General features: G+C 51.4%; 1 protein-coding gene across 11 annotated transcripts; it reads right to left on the bottom strand.

Moving 5' to 3' along the window:
• Positions 1-3,473: 3,473 nt before the first annotated feature.
• Positions 3,474-25,040, bottom strand: PAX6 (paired box 6). 11 transcript variants are annotated; one of them, XM_027663368.1, is made up of 13 exons: positions 24,474-25,040; positions 21,726-21,868; positions 18,229-18,305; positions 17,843-17,897; positions 15,005-15,135; positions 13,762-13,977; positions 13,018-13,183; positions 8,436-8,594; positions 7,496-7,578; positions 7,094-7,244; positions 6,856-6,971; positions 4,706-4,856; positions 3,474-3,895 (listed from the first exon to the last, which is right to left on the bottom strand). In XM_027663368.1, the coding sequence occupies exons 4-13, from the start codon at positions 17,850-17,852 to the stop codon at positions 3,810-3,812; spliced, it is 1,269 nt and encodes a 422-aa protein (XP_027519169.1). In that variant the 5' UTR covers positions 17,853-17,897; positions 18,229-18,305; positions 21,726-21,868; positions 24,474-25,040; the 3' UTR covers positions 3,474-3,809. The 11 variants fall into 11 exon arrangements, with proteins under 11 accessions (XP_027519169.1, XP_027519170.1, XP_027519168.1 ...); XM_027663369.1 differs by lacking the exon at positions 24,474-25,040 and adding an exon at positions 22,969-23,027; XM_027663367.1 differs by lacking the exon at positions 24,474-25,040 and adding an exon at positions 22,081-22,144.
• Positions 25,041-25,429: the final 389 nt, after the last annotated feature.

Here is a 25,429-nt window from a genome sequence, read left to right as displayed (position 1 = left end):
AAATCCCCTCTCTGTGTCACAGCCTGGGTGAGAAGGCAGCTCTTCCTGCCTCCTGGAGCAGGGCACATGCTGGCTGGTGCTTACCTTTTAAAAACAATTAAAACGGGTGTCTGCGCGGCGCGAGGCAGCTCCAACACGTGTGTCACCGCATGCATGTCTGCTTCACCATCAGCATGTATGGCTCATCATCTGTCTGCTCTGAACAATAACTGTTAGGTTAGCAGCCTTTTCACTTGTGAATGTAAATATTGTATCTAGAACACAATATTTGAAACACAAAATACGGTGTTATTAAGACAGCACTCACACATCAATTCTTGTGTGACTATAATTTGTGAAATGCCTTAGGAGGGGCTTATAAATAAAGTATAAGGTGTTATTATGAAATACATTTTAACCAAATGCACAGAAATGTCTCATTCCTATTGAAATCAATAGCAAAACTCCCACTAATTTCAGTGGTAAAAAGACGAGACCCTTGGAAATTGCTGTGTTACACTGAGCAACACATCACAGCAGATTCCACTCTTCACAAGTCATACAGCTCTGGCAGGAAAAAAAGGGGATGAAAACGGGTGGTAGAGGCTGTTCAGAGCGCGCTGAAGGTTTTTATTCCCCACGCATGCTGCTGCTGGTCGTGGTGCCTGGCGAGGCAGCACATCCCCGCACAGCCACAACACCACCGCGACAGCGCTGAGACTGCTCCGGGGCCTCCCCTGGCCCCCAGCGAGCACCCGGGAGCTGGCACCGGTGCCCGGGCGTGGGACCCCCTCACGCTCGGCCCCGTGCCCCAGCCCACCCGGGGAAATGCCTCTTGGCAGGGCTGCGAACATGAGACGTGCAGGCCGAGGCTGCCCGTGACCCGCAGAGCCCGCGGCGCGCTCGGCAGCGGCTCTTCGAGGCGAGCGATGCTCTGGGGACCAAATGCCCTGACTCCTTCCCGATGTGCAGCCAGCCAGGGACTTTTCCCCGCCGACCCGCTTCCATAGGGCACGATAACAAGCCAGTGAGCCAGAAATGTCTCCTCTCCACCGCGGCCAGCCAGCCTGTCACCGGAATGATCTCAAGGTTCGTCCGCGCACGCAGCGGCTTTATCGCGTGGCTGCGGGGGCTGTGGGAAGGCTGCGGCCCCCAGCACAGCCTGCCACCAAAAAGGCTTCGGGAGGGGTGGACAGGGCTGGAGACAGCACGATGTGGGGGCCACCGACGGCTGGACCACAGGCCGTGGAGCTGCAAGGCCGGGAAAACCCAGGAAGGGCAGGGAGGAGCTGTGGGGAGCTGCCTCTGCCCGCGGATCGGCACCTGCAGGAACAGCGACCAGGGCACAAAAGCTGTCGGGGGGGAGGGAAGGGATGGGAAGCTGTTTTCCGTTCCTGGTCGAACAGAAGTTGGCATTTAGATAACAAACTTCATTAGTAGGTATAAACATGCTAAGTGGCTATATAAATGCCGGGTTTGTATCTGTAATTAATTGTTCCCTGAATCAATTTGGCTGTGTGAGAAGGGACCTGCCTATTGTGGTGTTTAATGCAATCTGTCCGTATCTCATAAATACATAACACGCAGGTCTGACAAAAATATGTATTAAAATTTTTTTTAAAAATCAATGTTACTTCAGTATTTGTGAATGGATGGCTTCCAGGTAGTTAAAACTACTTTATGCTGGTATAACAAATATACTTACAACTGACCAGTATCAATCAAAAAGAAATCGAAATCTAATATTTTTGTTCATTTTAGCTTGCTTTGGGCTCTTCATTTTGCTATCATCTCATGCTTTGAGCAAAACTGCTCTTTTTCACTAAAGGATCCAGAGTTTACGTGCATTTAATCTCGTCTGCAGCGCTGCAACTACCTCGACACCTCAGCTCTTCTACCCCAAGTTTACAGTGAAGCGTTATCTGCAGTGACAAATATGCCGAAAGGAAAACATAACCAGCCTAGATGGTATCTTTGCTTTACAAAGGCTGCTTGTGATGCCTGTGCTTTGACTCAAAACTCCCTGCACATTGGCTTTTTAATCATGAGATCCCTTTTTCAGCACAGCATCGCGAGTAACAACTGCAGCACAATGAGCCAGCTTCATAGATATGGGAATGTTTAGATTTCCCTGCCAGTGACTAAAGGCCTTTAGCTTTCACTAGCCAGTCCCAGCTCGCATTGTTGTTGCCTGTTGATTTGTCTTCTCTCATTATTCCTTGACATGCAGCTCTCCACCCACGCCCACACTAACAACCCTCACACAAAGCGCATTGAGGTATTAACCAGGTTACAAGTTCAATGGAAAATTACACTAAGATTGTGCTGTGTGGCAATATAAAGGGATGGTATTCAGTCTCCCAAAGAGCCTGTTAAAAACACAGCTGGGTTGGGTTTTTTCCCTTTTAAGCATCCTAACAAAAACAATTTTTAGAAGTCAGGAATGTATATTTGTGTGCATGTGTGTCTATCCGTACTATTACAGCGGATAGACACAGGCGTGCATCGTGTCTCTGCCACTGACTGGCACGATGCAAACTCCCCACTGGAAATTCTGCTGGATTCTGGAGTTCATTTAGAGCATCCCCAGAAACCCAAGCTAAATAAACAACCTCCTCCTGCTCTCAGCTGCAATTAGATACGTGAACCTATCTTCTTTTTGTTAGCCCAAATTACAGGCTGGCGGAAGGGCTGAAAGTCTATAAAAGCGTCTCTTAAGAATCCCTCCTTATTGGAAACTGAAAATAAAATCAAAATAAAGCTTAATGAGATTAACCTAACACAGTAACAAAATTTGCAACACCACACTATAAGGTTAAAAAGAAAATAGTATAATAAAGGAAATACAAAGGCTTTGGCATGGTTTTTACAATCAACAATGGTTAATTTTGATATGTAGTTGTGAACAACTTCAAAACACTTAAGTTTAAAACTCTTGCAAGCACTTTTAATTGATTAGGAATGAATTCTAGATGCACAAAGATGATTGGACTGTGAACAGTAGTACAACTATATCTAAGAACAATTAACTCTTGCCGACCAAAAAGAAACGTATGATGCATGAAAATGTGTATAAAACATCTATAGAATATTCTTGTCAAATATAAATGAAATTAACTTTATTATAGAAATCATTCTGGGAGATTTCTAGGGAAGACAAATACTTACATTTCGACATAAAACAAATTGGATTATATCGAAGACACAATCTACCTTTTATCTATCAAACTCTTTTCTTCATCGAAGCTCTCTCTTACCCCCTGTTTGCACATAGCTTCAGCCGTTAACAACCTTTGGAAATACCAACAGATATTTTTCTTACATAAATCTAGTGCGTATTGTTCCAGGTTCAGTTATATGCAATGGAATGATACAAACTTGGAACGTCAATCCATAATCTATGAACAGATTGGTAGAAGTATTCGATATATCTTGATAAAACTCTTAAATTCGTGGCAAAGCTTGTTGATCATGGCTTCTTTTTTTTTTTTTTCCTTTTCTTTTTTTTTTTTAAACAACTTCATGACCAACACAGATCAAACATCCATCCAGTCTACATTGTTCTTTTTTTTTTTTCATTATAACATACAAATGCCCATTTACAAATAATACACCAAAATGAATAAAAGTTTGGATACCAAAATGAAGATTTGTTCCAACTGATATAATGCCTTCAGTGTACAAAGGTCCATGTGAAAGTCTTTTCCATGTGTTACAGCATAGGGCACAGTTGCAGTACAGAAGTACTCTGAGAGCCATTCTTCCTTTATAAAATACTGCTGAACATCCAACTGTTGTCCATATAGTCATTTACGGAATTAACACATGTTTTACTGTAATCTTGGCCAGTATTGAGACATATCAGGTTCACTGCCAGGAACTTGAACTGGAACTGACACTCCAGGGGAAATGAGACCTGAAAATTGAGAGGGAAAATGGATATTTTAGTTTTTCTATACATAGCACAATTTTTGCTTTACAGTTTCACAGATTTGTGCTCGAATTCCAGTAAGCATTAACTCTCACCATCTACCAGCCTGCAGAATCAGGTATGTGTATATTTTAAAAACTATGCACATCTCACTGATTTGTTGTTATAAATAAACTGTCATGCTTTGAGATAAATGCCAGAGCCTCAGCTCAGTTGTATCAGTTGAGAATTCAACCCAAAATACACTGAACAGTTGTAGTCTTTTTGAAAGTGTCTCCTGTTTATTCTTTACACCCTTTTTTACCCCGTTTTGCCTTTTTTATGCATAGAGTAATATTTCTACAGGTTCCCTGCCTTTTCTATAACTTCAAATTTCTAGCAGTGAATAACATCTGACACAGACACGGTAAAAATACACCCAGTCTTATAAATGCTTTCACATACACTTAACCTCACTAGTGTGGGTTTCTCTGGTGAAATTTAATGCTGAAATAAATGCTGCTTTAGAAATTAATTAAATGGGGAAGATTTTGTGGGATGGGGGGCTCACTGAAGAGCTTTCCACCATCCTGCTATTGGGACACCACCTCTGTTAATCTGCTGTCTTTCATTCAGCCCTGCAGCAGCAGCTTAAAAAATCAGAATTTTTGCTCCAGCTCGCAAGGTTTTACATTTTCATCTTCTGCCTGGTCCAGCAGCTACTGAACCCAACAGGGACCTCTCCCAGTGAATACACGTGAAAAACCTGATGGCTGGATCAAGGAAGAAAGGCTGAGGGAGCACGGGGTCACTCACCTGTGGAAGTGGTGCCAGAGGTGCCCATTGGCTGGCTGTTCATGTGTGTCTGCATGTGAGGAGGGGTGTATGTATCATAGCTCCGTCCATTCACCGATGGACTGGTGGGCAGCATGCAAGAGTAGGAGGAGGTCTGGCTGGGTACCGGGGGCTATGGGAGCAAAGGACAGGACAGTGTTAATTATCAGTGGAGGTAAACACGGCATCAGGCTGCTCTGGATGGACGTGCCAGCCCTCAGCAGCGGGTGGGCACCAGCAAGAATGAGTTTCGGTTTCAAATTCAGGGACCCCGATGTAAAGCCCTGTTTAGGAGCTCAGCCAAGCAGCCTCTTCATGACGGTGTTCAGTCTAAAAAATCAACGTGGATGGTCACTGGAGCTTTTTCAGACATGCTTGGTGAGCAGATCCCTACATCTGGGTGCTAGTGGAGGTGTTACATACCTAAGCCAGAGTGATGCACTCGTTTATACCCATGTAAAAGAAAGATGTGTCATACCATTTGCAGCCAGAGACGGGGCCAACATCTTACCTCACATTTGATGATGTAACTAAAAACTGTTAGGGGTGTAACTAAAAATTACTCCACTGAGGCACACAGGCTGGTCCTGCACCTGCAAGCCTGGGGCACATACACACAATGTGTGGGTCTGGGGTGACTGAGGCTCTGAAGAGGGATCCCCAAACCCATTCATACATGTGCATTGATCCCCTGTCAGAGCCACAATCACCCCAAACCCACGCCAGCAACATCCCAGAACAGACATCTCTGTTTACCTAAACTCCAACCTTTAAAACCCTACCTGTCAGGGGGGAAGGCAGGGGCTGAGGGACCAAGCAGGGGCTTCTCCTGCTCCAGGGTGCCTGGTGAGTGAGGACCAGCGCAGCCTTGACACAGAGAGACAGTGGGGGAGCAGGAAGCAGGATGAGTAATTCCCGCTCCACGCACACAAGACTCAACACATCTGCACATATTTCCTCTGTCTGCACACCCCTGACACACACTGTCTCCAAAAATATTGACAGCCTCACTTGCTAGGCACACACGCTGTGCTTTGGGAGAACTAGCAGCTCACCATGCATCCACAGGGAGATACCAGTGGTTTGGCTGCCAAACCTCCCTCTCCAACATTGCATGGCTACCATGCCACGGTGACCACGTAGGCAGGGTTTTCCAGAGCAGCTTACACGTGCCAGGTCCCTGCCCAGGTGCCCGGTGCTGAATCGGGGGCCTCCTGCATTCCCAAGGGTCCCCTCCTGGATCAGCCTTTTGATCCTTTGTCGTCTGCTCCCAGCCTGCTGCCGGGAACGGCACCGCCGACATCACGGAACAGCGATGTAGCCAACATCACTTCTTTCCATAGACTTGCAAGACTCTAACTTTATTTGGTTAATTTTGGTTCAGCAATTAGTAACATAGTAATTGCCGCAGCGAAGGAGTCAGGCTCTCTAATCTGCTCGCCTGTCTCTAGCAGTGGTCAATGCTGTGTGCCTCAGACAAAGCTGTAAAACTCCCGTAATTGGCCAGCACCTTCCTAGGCCAACCCCACCATTAAAAAAGGAGGAATTTTGCATCTGAAAGGTCTATAGAAACAGACCCCAAAGGAATAGATTTCTTCCTAACCCAGCTGGTGATCAGCTAATGCTTTCAGGCATGAGGATTGACAGCTCTTGCAATTCTGGCTTAGCTGGCATAACCACTGATGCTAATCACATCCTTCCCTCTCTCAGGTGTTCCTAATGTGCCGCTGCCACAATACCTACACCCAGAATGTCGGATCCCTCCAGCAGCTTATTCAGGCAGCAATTTCCACGATACGACACCAGTGAGTTCCACAGGTTAACCACAGGGGTTTTTTCCAAAAAACATTTTTTCATCACAGATTTGTTGCCCTGCAAATTTGAGGACTTTCCATTTTAAAATTCAGAAAAAGGTGCTTGTTGAGCACCACATCCTCCAGTTCCCTATCCCTTCTGGTTCTCCCAAAGAGGGCATCTTTTCTGATGCCTTTGGTGCTGGTTTCCCTGTAGCACGATTTGGGTCCGTGACCCCTCATCCTGCAGAGGAAGGGCCTCCACCCACACTCCCACATATACCAGGGGCCACCAAGTCCCAAGGGAGCATCGTGCCATGGTGGTGGCACTGGACTTACTTGCATAGGCAGGTTGTTGGCCATGGTGAAGCTGGGCATGGGCGGCAGCGCACTGTACGTGTTTGTGAGCGCCGTGTCCGTTCTGCCCAACATGGAACCTGATGTGAAAGAGGAAACTATAATAGAATAGACAGATAGATGAACACATTAGTCCAACCACAGTTACAACTGGCAATACAGTCTCAAAGTCTCGTTTTCCCAAGAGGATGGATGAACATGAGCGGGTTGTTGGCATTACCGGGGGTGGTTGGTTGCGGGATCGGCTGGTAAACGCTTGTGCTGAAACTACTACTGATGGGAATGTGGCTGGGAGTGTTGCTGGCTTGTCTTCGCTGGTTCCTCAGCTTCTCTTCCCTTCTCCACTTGGCCCTTCTGTTGGAAAACCATACCTGGAAATACAGCATTTGAGAGTCATGAGTGACCTTACAAGGACTCCCCCACTTAGTGGGGCTTGCGGTGGAGCAAAGCAGCAGGTGAAAGCAAAGCCCAGCTGCTGCTATTTTGCTGAAAGGGGGATATGGACAAATACCTGATCATAAATAGGGGCTGCCCTATAGGTGCTTTGAGAAGCCAGGAATAACAACATCAAAAGAGTAATAGTAAAAATAATAACAGTTATAATTGCAGAGCAACTCAGTACCTGTATCCTTGCTTCGGGCAGGTCTATTTTAGCAGCTAGTCTCTCTCTTGCAAACACATCGGGATAGTGGGTCCTCTCAAATTCTGCAGAAGGAAATATTCCTGCGTTAGTTGCAAAGACTTAGTGCGGCCGACTGTAAAGTCAGAGTTGTTCCTGCACTGCCTGTGCTCTAAATGCTCTTAAGAAGCATCACTGCAAAGGCAAAGCTGAGCTTTCTCTCTCTCTGTGTGTGTGTGTGTGTCTCTGTGTGTGTGTTAGGAAGGAGGACGCCTTGCCTGCTGGGGAATATTGCTATGGGGATAGGCAGGCTTGGGTGCAATGCTGCATCTTTCAAGAAGCAGTGAGGGCTTCTGCCTCCGCTGAGGGGGTCCCCAAGGCAGCTCTGACCCTGTCACCAAGAAGCGAAATGGCACGTTGCTAAATAACAGCGCAAAATCAGAACAAAGATCCGCAGCAGGTCAGAGGCGAGGTGCGCCCAGGCCGGTCAGGGAAAAGGGCACCTGCTCCCAGCCTCGGGCAGCAGCAGCAGCACTGGGGATGGGGAGCGAGTGTGGGGGCAGGCATGGAGGGCTGCTGCCAGCCCCAGCTGCCCACCCTCGCCTTCCCAGCTCACAGCAATGCAGCCCAGCCAGGGACAGTGGGCAGGAGGAGATTTTTTTCCCCCTGGAAGGAGCCCAGGGTGTAGCATCAATATTCCGATATGATCTGTGCCCTGAATACCTCCCTTTTGAAAAACCTTTTAACGGCTTTTTAGGGCATACCACAGCCATCAATGAATATTTGGAGCTCAGTGAATAAAAGAGCACAGAGGGAGCCACGGACTTTAAATATATACGTATATATAAGGCACGTGAATGCCATGCCTACGTTCAGCTGTTAATGCAGTCGGGGCACATTTTGCTTTTCTCTCCTGCTTCAGCCATAGGAAAATGTCACTCACCTTTCTCAAGGGCTTCGATTTGCTCTTGGGTAAAGGATGTCCTATTTCTCTGCAGCTTTCTTTTCAGCTGGAGTCTCATTTGGGCCTCGTCTGAATCTTCTCCATTAGAGCTGATGGAGTTAGTGTTTTCCCCTCCTCCCTCCTGTTGCGGACAGCCATCTGTGGAACCGGAGAGTAGGAAAGTGAAATGTAGGTACCCTTGTTTTAAGATCCCTATCAGAGAAATAACGCGATTGGAAACAAGTTCAGCCATGTTTGCTGACACCCTCCCTTAAAAATGTCTCGAGTATCAAAGCAGCACAGCGCTAATGACATGGGTAACACGGAAACATTTCAGTTTCCAGCCTTATTGTAAACATCAGAGATGAAGAAATACGATCACCTGGTCTTAATTTCGTTGTGTTTTGCCTCTGGAATAAAACCTGCATAAAAATACTTTCCCCTGAAAGTGATTCTTTCATGAATCACTGCTGAAATGCCATGGCAGTCTCCTCTGCCTGCTGCATTTATTTACCTATTGCTATATTTAAAATAGTGATGTTCAGTATTTCAGATTATCTATAATCAGTAATTCCTATCTAATCAATTAGATGTTGATAGGTTTGCAGAAAATGCTATTAAGAAACCAAACCAAGCTTGTAATCTTTTTAAAAAAATATTTATCCAGTTTTTATTTGAATTCTGCACAGTCAATTTCATTTTAAAGGTTGTGAATTTAGAAGTGCCTGCATTGTTCTGCAGTTTTATTCAACTATTGTATGAGTGTGCATTGCCTTGACACCTATTACTGAGCACAGCTGTAATTATATCATCACCAAGAACAGGCTATAATTGCTGAAAATGGAATTTTATATTTAGATAAAAGGACTGTCCATTCTTTGTAATGTGTTGCACCAGAGAAAAGTAAGATTTCTTTTAAAATTTTAACATGTAATTTTAAAAGAAATAGTAGCTAGTTCACTAACTAGCTAAATACGCTATTCTGCAGCTGAGCGTTTGGCATATCATTTAAGCGGTACATTTTTAATTAGGGCATTTCCACCACTTTTAATGTAATTTCCGTCATTAAACAGGGGAAAGTTTCATTGTGCTCGGGCGAAGGCGGCTGCGGCCCGGGCCGGACGGTGCTGGGGGGCTCCGCGGGCACCCCCGGCCGCCGGGGCCAGAGGGACAGAGGCTGCTGGCGAGGCAGAGAAGTCGTTGTCCCTAAATGAGCTCTCCCTCTCCTTTCAAAGCATATTTTTCGAGGCGTTTTGATGTCACATAAAGAGGGAGCTGGGGTGAGGGACGCATGGGCTACTTATGCTAATTCCCTTGAAAAGTTACGCCAAAAATAAATAGCGACACTCCCGCGACATCCTTTAAATATTGTGGGAAATCAACTTTAAAGTAATATCATTTATAATCGGCGAACAATGGCCCCGGCCTTCAAAGCTCGGGGGGAATTGTGACAGGATCTGGTGGGACCCTTTCAACCACTTTGAAATGTTTTAAAACCCGAACTTTCTCCTCCATTTAAACACGGGGATTCAAGCGGCAGTGGTCACCATATGGGCGGCCGCAGCCCCATTGAGGCGGCCGGCGGCGGGTGAATAGCGGGGGTGCGGGGGGGGCCGCCTTTCAGGGCACACAAAGCCCCGGGCCCGGGGACGGCCGCCGCGGCGGGGCAGCGCCTTGCCAAGCGCGGGTGGCAGCGCCGGGGGCCGCGCCCGCCCGCGGAGGGGGCCGCGCTCACCTCCGCCACCGCCCTCATCCATCACTGTCCGCTCCGGACGGGCCCGCACCGACCCGGGGCCGGGGGGGGAGGCCGGGGGGGAGCCGCCCAGGGGCTGCGGGGATGGCCGCGGGCCCCCCGCGCCGTCGGGGCTCCGCGGAGCGCCCCGGCCCCGCCGGGGAGCGGAGTGGACCAGCCCGAACTGGGCAGCACCTCCCTTGCCCCCCACACCCCTTTTATCTTTAAAACTTTTAAGGTCTTACTTTTTTTTTTTTTTTTTTTTCCGCTCTCCATCTCCCCCAGACCTTTCGGCCGGCTAAAAGTTTCACCTAAACTCGCTTATGATCACTTCAAACCTCAGCCCATCGTTTCAAACCCCAGGACAATTAAGATATCTTCTTTTTAGACACCTACACTCCCCTTTTTTTTTTCCTAGTTTTTTTTTTTTTCCTTTTTTTTTTTTTTTTTAAAAAGCCCCTAAAAGGAGCGATCTCAATAGGACTGTTCCACCTTCCAGACCTAATCCGTAAGAAAGCAAGTGAATGTCCGTCCCTATTATCCTATAGCTAGACCATCTGACGCTGGGTATAGGATTTGTTTCCTGGAAAAAAAAAAAAAAAAAGGGAAAAAAAAAAAAAGACGCTGGGAAATAAAATCATTCCTTAGTTTCTTAGTGTCTTAATCAGTGAGGCGGAAAACAAGCAAAAAAAGATAGCAAACCAATTGCGGCACCTCTCAGCTATAGAGCCGGGATCAAAACATTGTAGCATCTGTTGAAAGAGAAAGTGTCTAAATCCTATAGAAGGCTTTAGTCTTATAAGAGAGGGAGGGGATAAAAAAAAGATAAGAAACAGTGTCTCGGTGATCCCTAAAACCACTAAATCACTGGAGAATTTCTCTCGGATAGAGATGTCTCTTTTTGTTCTGTCAGCCCTCATGTATCCATTATTTTATTCACTGCTGCATGGCGTTTATCAGATTGAGACCATATTTGTACCCCTCTGAGACCTAACCTCGCCTTATGCTTTTTGAGTAATGGACTCTTAAAATCCAGTAACATACCCCTGCAAGGGAAAAACATTAGAGGGAGCATGAATATTCCAGAGGAAATCCATTTTATTAATTTTAATTTTGCCAGGCGGATGTTTTAAGTGCCTGCCTGCCTCCCCCTCGCCTCTCCTGCCCACGCACACACGCGGCCCCGGCCCGAGCCAGCCCTGCCCCGCAAACGCTTTATTTCGGCTGCGGTTTTAGGAGGGGGGTTCCCGAGGTCCTCCCGCCGCGCACTCTCCTGCCCGGGGAACTGCGGGAACTGCGCTCATCTCCACGCCACGGGAAGGGGCCACCACGGGCTCCCCAAAGCGCCACCGACCCCCGCACACTCGCGGGCTCTGTGGCTCTGCCGCAGCGCTGGTGCGGCCGAAGGGCCGCCGGCCCCAGGTGAGCCCGTCCCGCACCTCCCGCACCCGCGGCTGGGCCACGCAACCACCGGCTCTGCGGCCGGGAGCGCCCCAAATTTCTCGATTTAACGCCTCTTTTAAGAAAACAAAAACCAAAAAAAAACACCCCAAAATCACACACGGGCGGGAAAGGAGGGCGCCCGGCCGGTGGGAGCCACAGAGGCGGAAGGTGCGGTGCCTCCGCCACGCACCGCTCCGCGGTTTGGCTCTCGGGTGCGGGGCAGGGAAGGAAGGGCGCCGAGACACGGGGATGGCCGAGAGGCCCCGGGCCGGGGCAGGGCCCCGCAGGTAGGGGCGAGCCGGGGGTAGGAGCCGTCCCGGTTCCTGGGGTGGACACTGGGTAAAACAAAATGTAAAAAAAAAAAAAAAAAGGCAAAACAACAAAAAAACCCAAACCAAAACCACAACCAAACAACAAAAAACACCAAAGTGGGGGTGGGGGGAAGCGAGGACTCCGCTCTATCTTTCTAGTGTCCTTCATAGACTGTTTTCTTCTCTTAAAACTGACATGTCTAATTGGCAAGCGGTGCCATATCGTGTCCAGAGGTCTCCTGTGGAACATTTCTACAGCTGTCTCCTTCAACTAGACGCTTATTCATGTCGCCTTAATGAGAAACAAAACGATCTCTAATGAGCAATTACATAGCGACAGAATTGTTCCCATAACAAATTCTTGCGTGTGACAGAAACATCCTTTGTACCAGATATTCCACACACTGTTACCGATTTTTTTTCCTTGCGGGGTGAAAACAAAAAGCAGGTTGTTGTATATAGACACCTCTTCTAAAGGAATGACCAGAGCCAGGGAGAGCCGCGCCTCAACAGAGCCCACATTCAAAAAGAAGCCATTAACCATCTTAAGTATGTAACGTAACATCCCATTATCCTTCATATTATCCCCTTGTCATTCCTACAACAAATACCTATTAATCTTCAGGATAAACAGTTTCCTATATTTACAAAGTTGTTTCGGGTCCATTGAGGAGGAATTATAATCAGCCCTACGGAGATAGTTACCGATCGCCCCGGCTTTGCAGAGAGACCCCGGCGCGGGAAGGCGGCCCGGGCGGGGAGCGGGAGCCCTAATTACCGGGCTGAGGTTAAGGCTCAGCCCTACATCCCTCCCGGCTGCCGGCACCGCAGCTCGGCGGATGTGGCTTTGGCAGAGGATGCTCCTGAGCTCCTCTGTCTCCCGCCCTGCCTGGGCCGGGTCTGGACGCCCTCCGGGCCGCCGGACCCCGCACCCACCTGCCCGCAGCCGCCCAGAGAGGCGGTGGGAGAGACACCGCCATGCTCAGGGCTGCTGCCGGGGAGGGGGCGAGGAGGACCCGCAGCGGGGCCGCCTCCGCCCAACGAGACCGAACCGAGCCGTCCCGGGCCGGAGAGAGGCGACCGGGCTGTCCCTTACCTTGTGCAGGCTGCCCGGGTACCGAGGTGCCGGGATACCAGCCGGGTCGGGTGCCCCAGGTCCCCGTCTGCCCGTTCAGCATCCTTAGCTTGTCGTACATCCCGTCGGCACCCATCTGTTGCTTTTCGCTAGCCAGGTTGCGTAGGACTCTGTTTATCGACGACACCTGGAAGGCAAAGGACAGGAAAGGCAATGGTAGTGCGGTAGCGCGCTCCCCGCCAGCCGCCCGCGCAGCCCCCGCGTCCCCTCCGCGCCCCCTCCGCACAGCGGGCGGCTCGACCTGGGCGCAAGTCAGGGCTTCCCCGAGCGCCGGCTGCGCGCTGCGGCCGCCCCGCACCGCCGTGTCCCAGCCGCCCCGACTCGCTCACTGCTGGTGGTGGTGGTGCAAACAAACAAACAAACCACGGGAAAAAAAAAAAAAAAAAAAAAAAGCCAAGGAAAAAAAAAAAAAAAAAAAGCCCCAAACCCAACCCTGCAAAACCAGAGTGATGGCTTCGACTGATGCTCGCAGTCCTGAGGCACCAGGCGCAGGGGTGACCCGCATATTGTTTTTTATTTTTTTTTTTTTCCCTCCTTAAAGGCATTTGTCAGATTCTGTATGAAAAAATGCGTCTGACCCTGCCACATGCAAATGATGTGAACCTGCTATCCTCTCCTCTGATACCAAAACAAAGGAAGCAGAGGCTCGCTACGGCTACCCAGCATTGTACACAGCACACAGGAAGGGTTTTTTCATGAACTTACACTGGGTATATTATCGTTGGTACAGACCCCCTCTGATAGTAATCTGTCTCGAATCTCCCACGCAAAGATGGAGGGGCACTCTCGTTTATACTGCGCTATTTTGCTTACAACTTCTGGAGTCGCTACTCTCGGTTTACTACCTCCGATTGCCCTGGGTCTGATGGAGCCAGTTTCGTAATACCTGCCCAAAATTTTACTCACACATCCATTCGACACCTGGATAGGGAAGTGGACAGAAAATCACATTATTAATAATTTCAAGACAAAAATAAAATTGTTTAAGTATGCATTAAACAATGACAAGCTTACGTTTTGATTGTCCAGCACTTGGACTTTTGCATCTGCATGGGTCTATAACACAAAAATATACCTTAAATGGTATGAGAACTTACTTAGAGAGTCTTTTTTTCTTTAAAAAAAATTACATTCTTGGCCCTACCCTCTACAAAAGTGATACTTTAAAAACATTTGGAAAAAAAAAATCATCTGGTCAAAATGTAATTCTTTCAGCATCAATGTTAAAATACTCCTTAAATGCGAACAATAGCTAAGCCAGACTAGTCTCCATCCTCCTCACTGCTCTTAGCCAAAATACTTGCGGGGGACAGGGTGAGTGAGGCGTTTTCAAGACCTACATTTACAAAGTACCCCTGAGCTGCGCCAGATTGCATGAGTGTCTGTAAAGACAGATTCCGGGCTAAAACAGCGTGGCTTTGAGGGGGGTTCTTTTTTTTTTTTCCCTCTCTCTCTCTCTCTAATTTTTTTTCGCTTTTTTTTTTTTTTTTTTGGTTTGTTTTGCTTTTTGGAAGAAAAAAAAAAGGTAAAAATAAAAAAGCAGTAAGCCACGCCAAATGCATACAGATATCACAAAATCATAAGCAAATAGGAGGGGGAAGGAGGGAAGGAGAGGAAACTGGAATTATGCCGAGCCGTATAATTCAGTTTATTACAGCGAACTAACTGCAACGACAGTGCGGGTTATCACCGGATGGGAATAAAGGGGAACGAAAAATAAAAATTTAAATCTTTTAAAAGGCATATATATAGATATACGCGTAGAAGGGTCTATTTGCAGCAACAATCGAGTAGATGGATGGTTTTATTAGGCTGGAAGGCGGGTGGTGGTGGTGTGTGGGTGGGTGTGGGGGGGTCGCATTAGCGCCCGGGCGCCCGGCGGTGACACAGCGGCGCTGGAGCGGAGCGGACGGAGCGGTGGGAGGACGGGGGGCGCCGCCGCCTTCACCTGCAGGATCCGGGAGATGTCGCAGGGCCGGGCGCCGCTGTGAGCGAGTTCCACGATCTTCTGCCGCGTGGAGTCGGGCAGCGGCCTCCCGTTGACGAACACCCCGCCGAGCTGGTTCACGCCGCTGTGACCTGCGGGAAGCACAGCGCCCACCATAGCACCCTCCGCTCCCGCCCGACCCGCGCACACCCCGCCGGGAGAACGAGGGCTCCGCGCAGCTCCGCCGCTCCGCTCCGCGCCCATCCGCTCCGCCCGACCGGGGGCCACCGCTCCCGACCCGGCTCCGGCCTCGGCCCCGTCCTCGCCCGCTGCTCCCCGGGAGCCACCGCGGCTCAGAAAATGCGTTTTCGCCGCACTCCCCGTCTGCGAAACCCGCGGCAGCGGCGAACCCCCAAACCCAACCCAAAAGCCCAGAATATTCCTGGGCTGGATCGCCTTGGGTTGCTCCCTTGCTTTGCCTTTTTTTTTTTTTTCTTTTCCTCCCCGCCAAAAAAATAAAAACCCCAAAGCCCAAGCCCAAGCGAGCCTGCCTGCATCCGCACAGCCGCAGCTCGCTTCGCCAAAAGCAAAGCGAGGGGCTGCCTCGCCAGTGCCCAACCTGAAGCTCCAGGCTTTGGAGGGTCTCCCTGGAGAAGCTCTGCTCTACGCGCTCTCCGCTCTCCTCTCTTTGGAGCCTCCTGATAAATTGACTCCAAGAGCCCAGGCTTCTTAGCAATAAATAAGCTCCAAATATAGAAGAGGGGGAAAATATGATGAGCCTCTCTGACATTTGTCTTTAAAATAAAACTAGCTGCACGTCAAGTTTGAGCTTAATTTCTGGAAATAGGCGGAAGTCGCCCCGGATCATGCATGGAAGGCTAATTGAAAAGATCAGTTGGAGCACTTGTGGCAGGCGTGTCACTTTATGACAGTACTCTGCTTTTGAAAATTGCATCGTCACGACAAATAGTAGCATGATAAAACGACCCTTTCTGTCCGCATTTGGATATCACTCAGACTAGATTGAACTCTACTCGCTCTCCCTCCGAGGGAGGCTGCGGTTTGCGGTAGCCGGGGGCTCTGCGCGGACACACCGAGGGGGCGCGCTCCCCGCGCAATGGATTCGAAGTGACATCGGGGCTGGGGAATTTGCCGCCCCGGCCCAGCAGCACGGCCGGCGCTGCGACCTGCGCTTCCCACCGCGGGGAGAGGAGCCCCGCGTCCCTCCCCGTCCGCGCCCCGGGGGGCTCGGGGCTGCGCCCCGGCGGGCGGGCCGGCTCGGGGCGGTGGTGGGCGGCCGGGGGGCGCAGCCCCACGGCTGCTCCCCCCCCCGCTCATCCAGCGTCCGTCGTCAGCCCCCCCTCCCCCCGTAAATGCGGTGCGGGGAGCCCATTTCAAGGGGGGGACCCTCTCCGACATAAAAAATGGCAGCGGGGAAAGCAAAATCAAAGTTTCACTTAAAAGGTTAAGCCTTAATCATTATATAATTTCCCTGGAGAGCGGTGTAGATCTCGCCCAGTGGCAATGATTATGCGCCTTGTATTCTATTGCTAGTCATCTAATAGGAAAACATATGGTGTCAATTTGGATGCTCTGCACCATATACACCCAGGAGTTATTAACACAAAGCCTGAAGAGCCCGCCGCGACCTTTAAACAAAATAAAGGCTTCACCCGAATGATATCTTTTCTGCGTTTTGCAGTGGCGATCCCAAACGGCCGAGTGAAGGCATCCCCCATTACCATAAATCCTCGGCACGCCACGGCCAAGGGCAGCCGCCGCCGTCCTTGCGAGGCGCAGGTAGTGCCCTCCCCGGGTTGCCGAGGCTCAGTTTTTGCTCGGGATACATGAAAATTCATCGCATGGACATGCAAGCAGCGGCCCCGATAGAAAAAACGGAGGAAAACGACCCCACAAACAAGCACAAAAAAAAAAAAAATTAAAAAAAAAAAAACAACCAAAAAAAAAAAAAAGCGCTCCACCCTAGGATATCTGAGATATCCCCAAAACCTCTGTTTTTCCTGATGCTGCTCACACGGGGGGACAACTTATCAACCGGTTGAACGGTGGGATAGGCATCCCCAGCCAGGTTCCAGAGAAGCATCGAGGTGGGGCCCGACCGACCCGCGCAAGGGCCGCGCAACTCGGCCTGCGCTCCTCGCCACCGCTACACGCGCAGAATAAGCGCTCCCGCGGAGCCCATCCCGCATCCCGAGGACATGGGGCCTACTCCAGACTGGCTGGGACCTCAGCCCCGGTCCCTTCGACCCCCGCGCAGCCCCTTCCGCCGGGACGCAAGGAGAGGCCGCTTCTCGCCGCCCCCCGTGCCCGTCTCCGTGCGCTCCTGCCCGGTGGCAGCGCTTTCCTCTCTGAGAAACGCTCAGGCCTCTCGGCGAGGTCTTAACAGCAGCAACGACAACAACAACAACAACAACAACAACAACGGATAAAACGTCCCCCAGAAAATTAATAATCCACAAAGACATCAGAATCGGGAAGCAAATAAACTCAGAAGGTGACGAGGAACTGCACCTAGCACGGAGTGGCTTTTTCCTGCCCAACTCCCACCGCAAACCAGACAGAGACACAGCCAGGTCCCGGGCCACGAGCCGGGTCAGCCTCCGTGGCCCAGGAGCCGTGACAGCGCTCCCGGCCCCCTCCCCGCCGCCCACGGCTGTACCCGCGCCCCGACGGGGCGGGCGGCGCTCCCGGCCGCGCAGGGGTCCCAGCTCCCGGCGGAGCCGCCTCTCCCTCCCCCGCCCGAGCGAGCCCTCCGCCTCGGTGTGCCGGCCCGCTCCTGCGCGCCCGCGGCCGCCCCGCCTGCCCTCCGCGGCCGCGAAGGGGCGCGGAGTCACTTACTGTTCTGCATGTTGGGCTGATAGAGCAGTATCCCACGGGGGTCGCCTATAGCAGTCTATCAGTGATAAAATAGGCGTTAATCAGGCGAGGTAGTGCACACAGTTAAGCTGCAGAGAGGCTAATATCTCACAGGCTGATTTTGTTATCCTTAGGCATCTTCCCCCGGTTAGTTTAAGGATTTGGGGGTTTTTAACATCTCAAGGCAAAAATGTATCCCTAACATGCGGGGGAAAAAAATTAAGAGAAGCAGCCCGCCAAGTGGTTTCTCGTTTTAATTGCATGCAGGTGGCGTATTGCCTCGTCGTTAGTGCCCTTCGCTGAGGTGGTGTATTAAGTGGAGCGACAACAATCACAAAGAGAGTCCGAAGTCATGTTTTTAAACTTGCCTGAAAGCAGGGTGGACTGTCCTCTCATACAATTTAGGGACTCGCACATCTGCGTGTCACTAGTTAAAGTCTTCCCTCTAGGACAAAGCAGAAGAAGTACATTAAAAAAGTGTGGAGCGGCGCCGGGAAGGTGTGCGGGGCGGCGGGGCGCGGGCCGGGGGGAGCGCAGCGGAGCGGGGCGGGCGGCGCTGCGCGGGGGCTGCGCGGGCACCGGCGGCGGGGGCGGGGAGGTGGCGTGGGGGGGAGCCCTCCGCCGGCTGCCCTGCGTGCTGGGAGCGGGGCTCCATTTTTACCTCCGGGTATTTCCTCGAGTTATTTATTTCCCCCCCCCCCCTCCCCCTTTCCCCGCGGCACTGGCAACTTTTTCTACCCCAAACTCCCCGTCTTGTGATTAACTTCTTTTTTGGTCTTTAGATCTTCCCCTTTTTCACTGTACTGTGACACACGCTGTCTACCTCGCCTCACTGCTTTAAAAAGTAAGAACAGGAGGGGGTGAGAACTGTTAAACAAAGCCTACAGAAAGCGAACAATGGCCTCCATTCTGCTCCTCTACCCAAACCCCGAGTGCAGAAACCCAGGCTCCTTAACCGGCCGCGCAGCTTCCCAACTCAACGGACCAACAACCCTCCAACTTACAAAGAGCAGAGAAACAAGCCCCTTCTCCCTTCATTAGTGCCTGCCTTGACCCAGCGCCTGGACAGTCCCCAGCGCCTTTCCCCCCCCCCCCCCCCCCCCCCCCCCCCCCCCCCCCCCCCCCCCCCCCGCCACCCCCCGGCCCACTTATTTATTTATTTATGCGTCCCCATGTATTTATTTGAAATCGTCGCGGGTGAAAATGGAAAAGTAATTTCTCGTTATAAATATCTGGCGGTAATTGTGTTACTGGTGCGAGTTGTTAGGGGTTGTAAAAAGATACAACAGCTCAGTGGGGTGCTCAATTGGGGAGGGACAATTACAATAAAGAGCCCATTCAAGGGGGTTGCTAAAAAAAAAGGAGGTAAAATAATGAAATAGTCGCAGCCTTCATTTTCTCTCCTTTTTTTTTTCGCCTAAAAATACTCATTCTCTTTCTTTTGCGCCTATAATGAATATTAATTTTACTCTTCCTGCATATGATGGAGAATTCAAAGAGGCACGTTTCCCCATTCAGGACTAGCCATGGTATAATTTATTAAGTAGCTTTTAGCAATCTTAAATCCATAAAAATAAACATCAAACAAGTACTTTCTCGCAGCATGAAGACTTTAACTGGTAAATATTTACTGCTCTTTGGAGAGCTACCTGATTAGCAGCAGAGCAAGCTACACTGTACTTCAATGGAGACGTGGTGATATCTCCTTCAGCTGAACTGAACGTGAAGTCATCCCTTTAATACACCAAACACGTCTGCATAGACACACACCGAACGGGAAACCCACTTCTCCAGACACAATTTCCTCCCATATTTCATGCACAAATCATAAGTGTGGGGCCTACGGGGTTAAAGAAACCGTCCAGAAAGGCACCAGGAAACTTCCAGCCCTCAGCTCTGCCCGCACGGATCTCAGAAATGACACTGAGTGGGTTTAAAAGAAATGGAGGAGGGGAAAATAAAAAAAAAAAAAAAAAAAGAGAGAGAGGAAAAAAAGAGGGAAAAAAAAAAAAAGAAGAAGACCACGAAACAAAACAAACCCAAACAGAGCCGAAAGCGGTTTACAACAGAAGGCGAGGGTAGCCAAGATCTTCAGCAAGGTAAGAGGAGGCGTGGGACAAGGAGCTGCGTGTCTGCTCAGCAACTCGCCACCGCCTCCAGCCACCGGCCCGGCGGCCCCGGCCAGGCCTGGCGGCCCCGCAACACCAACGCGAAATCGCCTCCTCCTGCCGTGGCCCGCATTCGCTGCTGCCCTTTAGGAACCCCCGGACCCTCACCGGGCCCGTGGGACGCGGCCGGCTCCCTCCGAGAACTGGGATGCAATTTGCCGCGTCCTAATAGGCCGGGCCTAATCTGCGACTCGGTTTTTAACTCGAAATAGTCATATTATCTCATGGAGGAGAGCAATTTTTTTCCCCCTCTTCCGGTGAAACCGTAATTAGACATTTAGGAAAAAGTTTCGCGTTCCCGGGGCAAATGAGAAAAAGATAAAAACGAATCGGTTTGCGATGAGACGTTGGTGAAGGTCAGCAGCTATAAACATTTATTGTCAAGGGCCACTTTTATTATTTTATGCCTCTAAAATGGAGAAGATGCTGTCACTTTTCTTCTCTAATACGTTGGTGTGGTTTTCCAAAACAGCCTCTGCCAGGTACATTGAATCATTTGAGAAAGTTTGTTTTTAAACTTTCCAGAAATGATTCCTGCTCTGCGTGCCCATGTAACCCTTCCGTGGAAAGCGCTACAAGGTTAAATTCAAACCCAATTTTTTTTTCTTTTGCAATTGCACTTGTGAGGGGAAAAGGAATCAAGTTTATTGTTGTGCTTCGCTGGAGCAAATATATATTTTTTTTCCTTGCATGGACGAGAGTTTGCAACTTCTTAAAAATTAAAAAAAAAAAAAAAAGAAAGCTTTGCTGTAGTTGGGAATCGCAGAGGTGGGTCAAAGAGGCTTTTGTAGAAATAAGATATATCAGGGGTTTTTAAATGGAAAAAAAAAAAAAAAAGGCCTGCCGATTTCAAAAGGGAGTAAAAAAATTCCCCACACCGGGAGCACGGCGAGCCCCGGTGCCGAGCAGGGACGGGGCGGTGCGGAGCATCCGGCGGGGCCCTCCATGCACGGTGCGGGCTGCTCCGCGCCCCCGGCGCTTCTCCCGCGCCGGAGCTGGGAAAGTTGCCGGCACTAGGGACAAGTTGGGAAGATCCCCGGGTGGCTGATTAAAGCTGACAGCCCTTCAGCTCCGCTCAGCTCCCCGCCTGTACCGCGCCTGGGAGCTGACTTGGCCTAGGATGTGGGTTATTTTTATTTATTTTTTTTTTTTTCCCCCACGCAACTCTCCCGGCCGCTCGCTCTGTGTTTCTCCCACACCATCAGGGGTGAGCCTTCCCTAACCGAGACCGCAGAACACAAAGCAGAAGTCGGGGACGGGGCCGCCCCCGGGGTAACGAGGCGCCGCTTCCCTCCCTCTCTCCCTCCCACTCGGCGTGGCGTGGGGCCGGAGCCTTTCTCGGGTCCCACCGCCCCTACGAGCTGGGTACCGGCAGCATCGGTACCACAGACACCGGCGCTTGTGCTCTCCCTGACCAGCAAACGCTGCGTGGGAATTACTGCTGCTGGTGTTGGCATTGGTTTCCGAGTCAGATGCTTTAGCTTTTCCAGAGGACACGGGCTCATGTGAAAGGCAGAAAGTTTGTGAGCTCCTGGGCTGGAAAGTTCCCTGGGAAGCTCTCCGGAATGCAAATGGGAATATGAGAGAGAGAGAGAGAGAGAGAGAGAGAGAGGGAGAGAGGAGGGGTGAGAGAGAGAGCCCTGCCTAAATATTAAAATGCGAGGAGGGAGAAGTTGGGAGAATAAATGAGCACTCACCTTTATGAGGCATCCTGTCTTGTTGTCAAAGCTCCTGTCAATAGTTTAAGAGCGCACTGATTTAAAATGATGGTGCTTTAAAAAGAGTTGCCAGCAAAATAGTTTTTCTCCACTGAAGCTGCTGGTTGTGTGATCTTGAATTCCTGGGAAGGAGACAGAGATTGACAATAAAATGGGCTGTCAGTGACTGGAGAGCGAGAGATAAAAGAGTGTGTGAGTGAAGTGGGGGAGAGAGAGAGAGAGAGGCAGAGCACACCTATGCTGATTGGTGATGGTTCAAGTGTATTAATGTGTGTGTGCCTTGGTCTCTGCCTCGCCTCCACCGCTCTCCACTGGCCCATTAGTGAAGCCTGACCTCTGTCATCATCCTCCAGCAAAACACTTCCTTCCCGAGGAGCGCCGGGGACCCGAGCGGGGGGAAGGGGGGGGGAAAAAAAAAAACCACCACAAACCAAAAAAAAAAAAAACAACAACCCACAAGCGGCCGAGCTCGGGGGGCCGGCGGTCTCCAAACCCCACTTTAATGGCTCGGCGGCCCCGCCGCGCCCGCCGCCCGCTCCGCTCCGCTCCCACCCGAATATCGCCGTATGCAAAGCGCCGCCAGCACCTCCCCGCCGCCCATTGGCCGCCGCCGCCCGCCCCGGCCCAATTGGCCCAGGCGTTTGAATATGAATGCGCAGGGCCCGGCAGCGCCAGCGCGGCCCGCGCCGCCCCGCGCCCATCCCGCACCGCGCCGCACGGGTCCGCCGAGGGAGGAGGGGGGGCGGCCGGGTGGTGGTGGCGGCGGTGGTAGTGCCGGTGGTGGTGGTAGCAGTGCCGGTGGCGATGATGGTTGTGATGATGGTTGTGATGGCGGGGGAGAGGTCGATTTGCATTTAAACAGTTCGCTCCCGGCCCGACAATGGAGATAAGGTTGGGGGTGGGGGGGGGGGATTGGGAAGGGAGGGAGGGAGGGAGGGAGGAAGGAGGGAGAGGGGGGCTGTGTGGAAATAACATTCAAATGGTAAAGGCATAAATATTTGGGAGACAGGCGCGCTTTGTCGCCGGTGAATCGCCCCCGGGAGCGCCCGGAGGCCGCCCGTCACCCTTCCCTCCTTCCCTTCCCCCCCCCCCCCCCCGCCTTTTTTCCCCCCAGCTCCCGGCTCTGCCCCGGCCGGGAAAGAGCAGAGCAAATACACCATTTACTTTGTGTATTGAGGGCTCTTGTGAAAAGGCCCTGAAGAGTCCTTTACCAAACACTCACCAAGTTCTCCCACGTGCCATTTGTTGACTAAGGGCTGCCCGGCTGATTTTTTTTCTTTTCTCTCCCCTTTTTTTTTTTTTTTTTAAAGATCCCACGGAGGAGATGGAGGAGGGCAGAGCCTGACGCTGGGCAGTGCTGCCGCTTTGTGCCCGTCCGAAGAGGCTCCCCCCGCCTCCCCTCTCCTTTTGCAAAGGGACCCCCTTCACTGGCTGCCAGAAACTCAAGGGGGAAAGTAAGTAAATGACTTTGCTGCTCTGACCACACACCACAAGTACATTTGTTGAATGCCGGACTATTAAGACACACCTCAGTAAACTCTAAAGCAACCCCTCAGCGCATGCATTTAAGGTTACACTGGGAGCACCAGTCCGAGCTCAGGGTGTCCCAATCGGTTATGGCGAGTGGGCCGGGGGGAGGGGAAGGGGGGTCTGCACCGGGAAAAAAAAAACAATAAAAAAAAAAAAAAAGGCTTGGGGAAAGAAAGAGAAGAAGAGACAGGAAAAAGAAATTCCAAGAGCCACCGCGGAAAGTGGAGAGTATGAACGCGCAAAGCATAAAATGAAGTCGTAGCCGCATACACTTGACTTCTCTTGACATGTGAAAAGTGCTAAAAGTCAAAGCTCATCAATAAAGTATCTTGAAATTGAATAAGAGCCCTGACAACCATTGCATTCTTAAATAAAGTACAATGAGGAGACAAACGACTCTGCCAAGGAGTTTGCATGTGAGTGAAAGGGCGCCTCAATGGGAGCGGGATAATGGGCTGCCCGGCCGTCATGCACTGTCATCCCCGGTCCCGCCGAGAAGCTGCCACAGCTCCCTAATAGCACAAAATGGGCTCTTAAGAGACTGCTGCCGGCCCCTCCGCCGCTCCCTTCCCTACCCTTCCCCCGATGCCGGGGTGCCGCGGTGACCACCCCGCTCCGCGCCCGGTGGGGAGGCCCGGGAGGCAGGGACTGGGGCGGACAACCTCCCCCCGGCCCTCCCTCCAACCCGGGAATGGGCCGAGCAAAGCCTTTCCTCGGAGGATGCGGGGAAGGGAGAACTGCCGCCCTCCTGCCCCGGGACCCGGCCGACCCCACCTGCAGCGGCGAGGGGCTCTGCAGCGTTGGTCAGGCCTAAGGCAACCTGCGGGGCTTATTCAGGTTCGGGTTTTGACCCGAGTCATGCCTTTTTATAGAAACGGAGCCGACTATCGTGATGGACACACGGGAGCATTTGGGAGTTGATGGGATCTTCCCTGAAGGTAAGGGTAGTCCGGCCCTGGGGCTGCGGGGCACCCCAAGGGGGGCTCTGCCAAAACTAGGGGCTCGGGCAAGGACCTCCCTGCCCCGACAGCCCTCTGGTCCCCGCGCTCACCTCACCTCCTCCACTCCAAAACTTTCCAAAGTAACATCTGGCACTAAGTTAACCTGCCCGCGGCCAGGCATCATTTCAGGGGCGCCGAGGAAATTTTTCAGAGCGACAGAAGAGAAAAGAAACAAAGTCCAAAATGCAGTACGAACCTGTGTCCGGTGTGTCTCCCCTCCAGGGTGGGTGAGTCCCGGCGAGCCGTCCCGCAGAACAGCCTGTCCCCTCCTAGTTGCCGCTGGCCGAGGCCGGGCGTCCCGCCGCACGCATCCTGCGGGCGAGAGAAAGAGGCTGCGATTTGTAAGCTCGCACCGATCTCGAAGGCTCCAAAGAGATGTTAAAAGCTGGGATCTGGTCCTTTTTCTGGAGTGAAGTCAGTCGTGTCCGTGGCTTTTGATTTTTTTTTTTTTAATCTTGCTTTGTTGTTGTTGTTGTTGTGGGGTTTATTTTCCCTGTTGCACTCCCTCTCTAGCAAATGAGCGATCTTTTTGGTTTGGTTTTTTTTTTGTTGTTTTTTTCTTTTTTTTTTCCAACTCTCGTCCACAAGGCGTTAAAGGGGGAGAAGAGAAAACCCACTTTGTCCGAAATCGCAGGCAAATATCATTTTTACAAGCTCTCAATTAGCCATCCCTTGGATTAGCACCTTCTTACTCCTCCTCGCCAGAATAAAGCAGCCGTAATCTTGTTGCTATTTTCCCCTCGGGCGCAGCGGGCTTTGTGTTCCCTCCCCGCCACCTCCAAAAAAACTTTTAACGCCCCTACCCAGCCCCCCCTCCCCGAAAAAAAAAAAAAAAAAAACCCCACACCAAAACCCTCCCTGGGCAGGGAGGGGAGGGCAGGGGTGAAGCGGTGACGTCAGGGCGGGGCGGGGGGGTTGCCGGTGGGAGCGGGAGCCCCGAGCGAAAGTTGGGAGGAAGAAAGAGCGGCGGGGCGGGACGGGCCGCGCGTGGGAGCGGAGCGGATCCGCCGGTACCGCCCGTCCCGTCCAGCCGGGCCAGGTCTGTCCCATCCCTCCGCGGGGTCCGGCCCGGCTCCGCGCCGCCATTTTACCTCCGCCGGGAGCGGCGGGAGCGGAGGGGCCGTGCGGGGGCCGTGCGGGAGCGGAGGGGCC

This window comes from Corapipo altera, unplaced genomic scaffold (assembly GCF_003945725.1).
Source record: "Corapipo altera isolate COAL_440 unplaced genomic scaffold, ASM394572v1 100, whole genome shotgun sequence".
Lineage (NCBI taxonomy): Eukaryota > Metazoa > Chordata > Aves > Passeriformes > Pipridae > Corapipo > Corapipo altera.
The sequence above is the reverse complement of the archived record's forward strand: the minus strand, read 5'-3'. Positions and strand labels throughout refer to the sequence as shown.

What these genes read in the sequence shown, in the direction of transcription:
- PAX6 (XM_027663368.1), bottom strand. An exon ending in TGCCCGAAGCAAGGATACAG is followed by an intron (nt 7,245 to 7,495) that starts GTACTGAGTTGC and finishes CTGTATTTCCAG; the next exon opens with GTATGGTTTTCCAACAGAAG. An exon ending in CCCGCAACCAACCACCCCCG is followed by an intron (nt 6,972 to 7,093) that starts GTAATGCCAACA and finishes ATTCTATTATAG; the next exon opens with TTTCCTCTTTCACATCAGGT.